The 9,037-nt window shown below is 51.1% G+C and overlaps 1 protein-coding gene across 1 annotated transcript; it reads left to right on the top strand.

Annotated features, from left to right (window-relative positions):
• Positions 1–4,016: 4,016 nt before the first annotated feature.
• Positions 4,017–8,688, top strand: EGR2 (early growth response 2). The gene is given in 4 exon segments (XM_060766844.2): positions 4,017–4,414; positions 7,399–7,473; positions 7,476–7,856; positions 7,859–8,688. Coding segments are annotated over 4 exon segments (1,377 nt in total). The 5' UTR covers positions 4,017–4,236; the 3' UTR covers positions 8,602–8,688.
• Positions 8,689–9,037: the final 349 nt, after the last annotated feature.

Below are 9,037 nucleotides of genomic sequence, written 5' to 3'. Positions count from 1 at the left end.
ACTACTTTCCAAGTCAGTGCCGTACAATCAAACAGGAAATAATACCTTCAAACCAGGAACATATTTTTTCCACATTTTGCTACATTGTGTAATAATAGTCAGCAGACTTTCAGTTAACCGGAAATCTAAAGCAAACGGCAAACAAACAAAGATAAAATAGAATATATATATATATACTAGCTGTCCCCTGCCATGCGTTGCTGTGGCCCAGTCTGGTGATCTGGAAAATAAAGTAATGAGAAAGCATTGGTTTCTAATCTATGTAATTTCTTGATGCTTGTGGGTAAACAGTATTTCTTGTTGTTTCTTTTTCAGTGTTGATGTGGAGATTGTCTGGTTTGTCTACTCTGGAATATGTAACATATCATACTCCTTCTTTAGGGGTCCCTTTCATATCTATGATGCGATATCTGTGTGTGTGTGTGTGTGTGTGTGTACAGGGGCGGCTCAACCCATCACGCAAAGTAAGCATTTGCAGTATAGTTGATTTTGCCCAGGTGTGCTCTTGAGGCGCTTTCAGGGGAAAATAGTCCTTGATATATGCGAGTTGTAGTTATTGGGATGTATAGTTCACCTACAATCAAAGAGCACTCTGAACTCCACCAATGATGGAACTGAACCAAATATGGCACACAGAACTCCCACGACAAACAAAAAATATATATCAGTGATTGGTTGGGGGGAGGGCGCCAAAATACTGTTTGCTTACAGTTGAAAATTACCTAAGGCCTCCTCTATGTGTGAATCATATCTATCTATCTATATCTATGGCTGGATGGCTCTTTGTCAGGAGGGCTCTGATTACATTTTCTTGCCCTGGTGAAGAGAGTTGGTCTGAATGACCTTTTCTGTTGCTCATAGGGGTTCTGTGTGGGAAGTTTGCCCCAATTCTGTCGTTTGTGGGATTCAGAATGCTCTTTGATTGTAGGTGAACTATATAAATCCCAGTAACTACAAATCCCAAATGTCAAGGTCAATTTCCTCCAAACTCCATCTGTGTTCATATTTGGGCCTATGGAATATTTGTGCCAAGTTTGGTCCAGATCCCTCATTGTGTGAGTCCACAGTGCTCTCTGGATGTAGGTGAACTACAACTCCCAAACTCAAGGTCAATGCCCACCAAACCCTTCTAGCAGGCATGTAGCTGGGGGGGGGGGCGCTTTGGGGGCTTCAGCCCCCCCCCCCCAAATTCTCATGGTGCGAAAAGGCCTTACTGGTGCATTATTTAAACTGTTATGTTTACTCATATCATGATCTGATCACCATGCTCAATATATCTCATATGCATGGGGGTATTGGGGTAACGATACAAAAGGTTTGCTAGGGTAGACCCTTTCACCCAGACTCAGCAACCCCCCCCCCACCCCCCCCACCCCCCCCACCCCCGAATCAAAATCCTGGCTACGGGCCTGCCTTCTAGTGTTTTCTGTTGGTCATGGGAGTTTTGTGTGTCACGTTTGGTTCAATACCATCATTGATGGAGATCTGAATGTTCTTTGATTATAAGTAATCAACTACAGCCAGGCCCGTAGCCAGGATTTCTTTGGGGGGGGGGGGGCTGAATTTTTTTCAGGGGGGGTTTCGGGGGGGCTGAGCCTGAGTGAAAGAGGGTCTAACCTAGCAAACCTTTTGTATCATTACCCCAATACCCCCATGCATATGGGATATATTGAGTATGGTGATCAGATCATGATATGAATAAACATAACCGTTTAAATAATGCACCAATAAGGCCTTTTCGCGAACCACCATGAAAATTTCGGGGGGGGGGGGCTGAAGCCCCCCCGAGCCCCCCCCCCCCGGCTACATGCCTGACTACAGCAACTACAACTCCCAAATGACAAAATCAAAAAAAATTGAGTGAAGGACATACATTGGGTTGTTAGGTGTATGCTGTCCAAATTTCGTGTCAATTGGCCCACTGGTTTTTGAGTTCTGTTAATCCCACAAACGAACATTACATTTTATTTATATAGATATATAATTGAAATAAAATCAGTAATTTCACTTATACAGTAAAACTGTTACATTAAGTTAAATTTGCTTTGATTACCGTGCTTCGATATTAATACCGAGCCAATGCAGAGATGATGGCATAGTATAGTCTGAGATCATCTGGGGAGGCCCTGCTATCGACCCCACCACTGTCACAAGTGAGGCTGGTGGGGACGAGGAGCAGGGCTTTCTCAGTGGTGGCCCCTCATCTGTGGAACTCACTCCCGGGGGAAATCAGGGCATCATCATCCCTCCTCGCCTTTAGGAGGAGGGTGAAGACGTGGTTATGGGACCAGGCCTTTGGGCACTCCGGCAATTAAATCAGACAACCAGGCGAGTAAGACCAACAGGATTGATGAAGTGGAACGTAAAACTAGATCTATGAGTAGCGAACGCTGACCATGTAAGAGGAGAAACTGGGTTTGTATTTGGTTTTATTGATTTTATGGTTATTATTATTATTATTATTATAACTTTATTTGTACCCCGCTAGCATCTCCCAAGGGACTCGATGCGGCTTACAACAGGCCGAAGCCACAGAACAGCAATACAGTAAAACAATACAAAGCAAATTAAAAACAGTTAAGCAAGTAAACAAAACAGTAACAATACATCAGACAGTTATTAAAACTGGGCCGGCCAGAGTAGTGGGTACAGGATTAAAAGTGCTGATATTGTGGGAGGAATATAGGGTTATAACATAAGTGCAGTGTGCGGTGTGCAGTGATCGTGGTTCTACTAAAGTGCATCTGGGACTTGGTGTTGAGGTTCCTAATCTGAAAAGGCACATCGGAACAGCCAGGTTTTCAGGTTCTTCCTGAAGACTGCCAGTGTGGGGGCCTGTCTAAGATCTTTCGGGAGGGCATTCCAAAGTCGGGGGGCCACTACAGAAAAGGCTCTGTCTCGCGTCCCCACCAAGCGCGCTTGCGACGCAGGTGGGATCACGAGCAGGGCCTCTCCAGATGACCGGAGTGAGCGTGTGGGCTCATAGATGGAGATGCGGTCACGCAGGTAGGGTGGTCCCAAACCGTTCAGGGCTTTGTAGGTGAGCACCTGCACCTTAAATTGGGCTCGGAAGATAAATGTATATTTGGTGTTAACTGTGTATTGATGTAATTTTGTGTTTGATTGTTTTTATGATGCCTTGCTTTTGTAAGCCGCCCTGAGTCCCCTTCGAGGTGAGAAGGGCGGGGTAAAAGAACCCCAAATAAATAAATAAATAAATAAATAAATAAATAGTATTAGCAAGACATTTTTTACAGTAACTCTCAAGCAACGAGAAATCTCATGGATCGGGCACCTGCCAACCCTCGCGGGTGTCGGTTAACTGAGAGTCTGCTGCAACTGCAAGGATTTGAAGCGAAACAAATATTCCGTTTCCACGACTCGCTAGATCCGCGCAAACTTTCCACCCGCCGCGGCCGCGTTTCCATCTCTCCGACAGAAAAGGAAAGTCGGTCGGAAAAGGCAAAGGGAGGGATTCCGATTGGGCGAGCGCGGCTGCGTTCTGATTGGCCCTCCGCCTCGCGGTCCCCAAGGCGCGGAAGCGGGGGTTTGGATTGGCGCCCGGCCCCCTTGATCCGCGCCGACTAAGTTTCCGGAAAGGACTCCCAAAAAGGCAAGCGGAGGGGGGGGGGGGGGAGGAGAGCGAGGAGGTGGGCCGGATGCTCGCCTTTTTTAGGCATGGAGGCGCGACAACCGGAATATCCCTTTCTCTGAAGGGCTGGTTTGAAACAAACAAACAAACAAACAAACAAATAAATAATAGTGCATAAATAAAATCCCTCCTTCCATCGCGAGGTGGAAATCCAACCCCCGTGGGGCGCGCGCCCCTTCACGCTATGCAAATCTCCCCCAGCCCTTGGAGACATTCCAGCTAATCAGGGCCCGCCATGCAAATTTCCCCCTCTGTGACGACGCCTTTTCCCGTGGCCGGGGCGGCCTTCCCCCTGTTCCTCAAGTCCTTATATGGGCAGTGACGTCGCGGGCATTCACGGCCTCCCCATAAATACTTAGAGCAAGACTTTTCCATCGAGGCGAGAAGCGCCGCCGAGTGTGTCCAGCACAACAGTCTCGGAGCAGAGCCGCTAATAGTCTCGGAGTCTCGGAGCTAATAGTCTCCCTGCCCCCCCCCCCATAAATATTCCCCACTAAAAAAAAAGTATCGCTGCTTTTTCCAATACTGGAGGGGACCCCCTCTGCCCTGCAGCCCACTTCCACGCGGGGCCACGGTCCCGGAGAATGACGGCGAAGGCGCTGGACAAGCTCCCTGTGGGTCTGAGCGGCGGCTTCGTGCCCCACTTGCCCTGCGAGGGCTTCTACTCCGTGGAGGACCTGCCGGTGATCAGCTTCCCCAATGGGGAGCTAGCAGGAGGAGGAGGAGGAGGGCCCCTGGAGCCCATGAACGGCCCCACGGGAGGTAAGGCGGGCTGTGTCTGTGCGGGTGCTCCTTTGGGGAGGTTGGGGTCCTGCCTTGTCCCATTGGCACCATCGTGGGGGTCTGGGCCAGCCCACTCCACTCCGGAATGGGACAGAACATCTGTCCTCCTCCGTCCAGAGGGCGACTAAAATGATCAAGGGTCTGGAGAACAAGCCCTATGAGGAGCGGCTTAGGGAACTGGGCATGTTTAGCCTGAAGAAGAGAAGGCTGAGAAGAGATATGATAGCCATGTATAAATATGTGAGAGGAAGCCACAGGGAGGAGGGAGCAAGCTTGTTTTCTGCTTCCCTGGAGACTAGGACGCGGAACAATGGCTTCAAACTACAAGAGAGGAGATTCCATCTGAACATTAGGAAGAACTTCCTGACTGTGAGAGCCGTTCAGCAGTGGAACTCTCTGCCCCGGAGTGTGGTGGAGGCTCCTTCTTTGGAAGCTTTTAAGCAGAGGCTGGATGGCCATTTGTCAGGGGTGATTTGAATGCAATATTCCTGCTTCTTGGCAGGGGGTTGGACTGGATGGCCCATGAGGTCTCTTCCAACTCTTTGATTCTATGATTCTATACTGACCCACTGAAGGCACTCAGGGCTTCCTTTCGCACACTTTCCTGCCTCAAAACCCTGATTCTGGGTGCATTTGACCTGCCGATTCCCCCAAAGTGCCCCCCTTTCTCCCTATCAGCTCTAGCTTTTGAGATACATGTGCCACCTACCAGTTGTTGTTTTTTTTTTGTCGTGTCAGGAGCGACTTGAGAAACTGCAAGTCGTTTCTGGTGTGAGAGAATTGGCCGTCTGCAAGGACGTTGCCCAGGGGACGTCAGGATGTTTTCATGTTTTACCATCCTTGTGGGAAGCTTCTCTCATGTCCCCGCATGAGGAGCTGGAGCTGACAGAGGGAGCTCATCCGCGCTCCCCCCCGGATTTGAACCTGCAACCTGTGGGTCTTCAGTCCTGCCGGCACAGGGGTTTAACCCTCTGTGCCACCAGGGAATCCTACCAGTTGACATCTGCTCTCCCATAGAAAAGCAGGCTCACTATGGATGGAGCTACACTGCCATGTAACCCAGATTTTGAATTTGCTTATTATTACAGTCACAGATCAGGAGTGTCAGATTATCAAAGGAGATCATCCTTTGAATTGGATTATGGGAGTCTACACTGCCATATAATCCAGTTCAGGGGGATAGTCTGGCTTTTATACGCCTGTGTAGATTCTGCCTATATCCGAGACTGGATCTGTACTGTCATCTAATCCAAATTATACACTATGTAACAAAATTTGAAAAAAACAAACAAACTGTTCCTGGTCTGAAAGTGTTATTTCCTGTTTCATTATGAGGTCCTTCCTTTTGAAAGTAGTTGTTATACTCTAGAAACTTTGTGGAGTTTTTTTGTAGCTGCCACAAACTGTGTTGACGTTTTTGAGACTCTGTGAGATATTCATTGACTAGCAAAATGTGCTGCTAAATGCCCCACCAAAACAAAGAGGTGTTTTGTTTGTTTGTTTGTTTGTTTGTTTGGCAGTTGAATCAATGTTTTTACTGATAGAACTAATTTGGGAAGGGCATTTAGAATCCAAGAACAAAAATCGCGTGACATAGTGTTATTGGCTGGAGCTACACTTCAAAAATGCACCTGTTCTGATTTATATACAAATCCAACTTATGAATTTGAATTCAACATGAGGAAGAACTTCCTGACTGTGAGAGCCGTTCAGCAGTGGAACTCTCTGCCCCGGAGTGTGGTGGAAGCTCCTTCTTTGGAGGTTTTTAAACAGAGGCTGGATGGCCATCTGTCAGGGGTGATTTGAATGCAATATTCCTGCTTCTTGGCAGGGGGTTGGACTGGATGGCCCATGAGGTCTTTTCCATCTCTTTGATTCTATGATTTTATGAACAAACCTGATAGAACCAATTAGGAAAGGAGGTTTATACCCCAGGCAACAACAACAAAAACCGTGTTACAGATTTGTTACCAAAGCAGATAAGCCACTGCTTTGAATTGGGTCATATGAGCCTACACTGCCATATAGTCCAGTTCAAACCAAGTCACCTAGATTTTATATGGGAGTGTTGATGGAGCCTATGAAACTAGAGAGGAGAATGCCTATCTCTATCCGATGTACTTTTCCCAAAGGAGCCCCCGGTGGCGCAGTGGGTTAAAACCTATGTGCTGGCAGGACTGCAGACCGACAGGTCGCAGGTTCGAATCCGGAGAGAGGCGGATGAGCTCCCTCTATCAGCTCCAGCTCCTCATGCGGGAACATGAGAGAAGCCTCCCACAAGGACGATAAAAACATCAAATCATCCGGGCGTCCCCTGGACAACGTCCTTGCAGACGGCCAGTTATCTCACATCAGAAGCGACTTTCCCCAAAGAACCTCAGGAAGAGGCCTAAAAACCAAGACATCAAGTATGTTTATCTGTATTGTCAAAGGCTTTCATGGCAATAATCACTGGGTTGTTGTAGGTTTTTCGGGCTATATGACCATGTTCTATATGACCATATGACCTCACTACCTCTGAAGATGCTTGCCATAGATGCAGGCGAAACGCCAGGAGAGAATGCCACTAGAACATTGCCATATAGCCCAAAAAACCTACAACAACCCAGTGTTTAAATGTATGTGGTGTGTGTGTATACAGAAATATATAGTTGAGTTGTGTAGACACAGAAGAAGGGCATCAACCCTTCCCTCTAGAAACCCTCCACCTCTTCCCTCGTCCTCCTCATCAGTACTATCTCTTTGTATTAGTATTGATGCGGAGAGGGCTGGGGTCCCAATGTGGAACCCGTGGATAACGTGGTTCCCTTCCCACTCGGAGCTCCATCCTCCAGAAGGACGTGTTTGGTGCAGAAAGTGGGATCCTAGCACCCTAGAGTTGGGTGCAACCCCCCAAGGGCCCCCCAGACCAGCCCCTTCCTCCCACAGGTGCTGCTCTGACGCCCCGCTTCCTCTCCCCGCAGATGCCTTGAGCGACGCCGCCGAGATGGGCGAGAAGCGGGCCCTGGAGCTGCAGTACGCATGCGCCGGCTTCACCCCTACTCGCGCCCCACCGCCGCTTCCGCTCAGCCCTTCGCCTACATGGGCAAGTTCTGCATCGACGCCCAGTACCCCGGCGGCGCAGGCGCAATGGGCTCCTACCCCGCCGACGGCATTCTCAACCTGGTCAGCGCGGGGCTCTTGCAAGGGCTGGCTGCTGCTCCGACATCCTCCTCCTCCTCTTCATCCTCCTCCGTGGCTTCCTCGGGCTCCCCCGGCACCATGGCGCCCCCGGAAATGGAGCACCTCTACTCTCCCCCTCCTTACTCGTCCTGCGGGGAGCTCTACCTCCCGCACCAGCAGCCGCAGGAAGGCTCCTTCTTGCCCGCCCCCTCGGGGCATTTCCCGCCCCCACCGCCGCCCCCGCCGCCCTCCTACCACCAACCCCCAAATCGGGACCTGCGGAAAGCCTCTTCCCCATGATGCAAGACTACTCGGGCTTCTTCCCCCCGCCGCCCCCGCCGCCCCCTCCGTGCGACTTCCCGGAGCGCAAGCCCTTCTCGTGCGCCTTGGATGCCGTGCGCGCGCCCCCCTTGACGCCGCTCTCCACCATTCGGAACTTCACGCTCGGCGCGCCCCCTGCCGGCCTGGGCGAGAACAGCGCCCCCCTCTCCTCCTCCTCGTCGTCGGCTTCTTCGCGCTTGGCGGCGGGGGCTTACGGCAGCCCGGCCCACTTGCCCTTGCGGCCCATCCTCCGCCCCCGCAAGTACCCCAACCGGCCCAGCAAGACGCCGGTCCACGAGCGGCCTTATCCTTGCCCGGCCGAGGGCTGCGACCGGCGCTTCTCCCGCTCGGACGAGCTGACCCGCCACATCCGCATCCACACGGGCCACAAGCCCTTCCAGTGCCGCATCTGCATGCGCAACTTCAGCCGCAGCGACCACCTCACCACCCACATCCGCACCCACACCGGAGAGAAGCCCTTCGCCTGCGACTTCTGCGGCAGGAAGTTCGCCCGCTCCGACGAGCGCAAGCGGCACACCAAGATCCACCTCCGGCAGAAGGAGCGCAAGGCCGCCGCCGCCGCCTCCTCCGCCTCCGCCGCTTCTTCCAGCGGGATGAGCGCGCCCCCTCCTCCCTCGACGGGGCCCCTCTCGTCCTGCGCCACCAGGAACCGGGCGCCTTGATCCGAGGAGCCTTCCTTTGGGGGTTCAGACTGGGGCATGTTCCCCCGCCCAGCAGGAGGGGCAAGGGCTGCCCAGTGCACTTTAGAGTTCCCCTGGCATGGCCCGTCCCATTGCCCAAAGCCTTTGGTGGTTAACCACAATACAACAGATTTGGAGGAAGGACAAGGCTCTGGAGCCTTGGCCCCTGACCATTGAAGGCCGCTCCAAACTGCAGCAGCCGGCCAGGTCGAGAGCCCATAAAGGATAGAGACCTTGGCCCCGTCTACACCGATCATTTCATGCCCTGGCCAGACAACGAACTCCCACAATACACACACACACAGGGTGTCCTTAAAGTCTCTTTATCATTTAAGGATACTTTAAAGGAGAAATCTATATACATAAAAATTTAATGTTCGTTTGTGGGATTAACAGAACTCAAAAACCACAGGACAAA

This window comes from Anolis sagrei, chromosome 3, assembly GCF_037176765.1.
Source record: "Anolis sagrei isolate rAnoSag1 chromosome 3, rAnoSag1.mat, whole genome shotgun sequence".
In the NCBI taxonomy this organism is placed as follows: Eukaryota; Metazoa; Chordata; class Lepidosauria; order Squamata; family Dactyloidae; genus Anolis; species Anolis sagrei.
The sequence above is the reverse complement of the archived record's forward strand: the minus strand, read 5'-3'. Positions and strand labels throughout refer to the sequence as shown.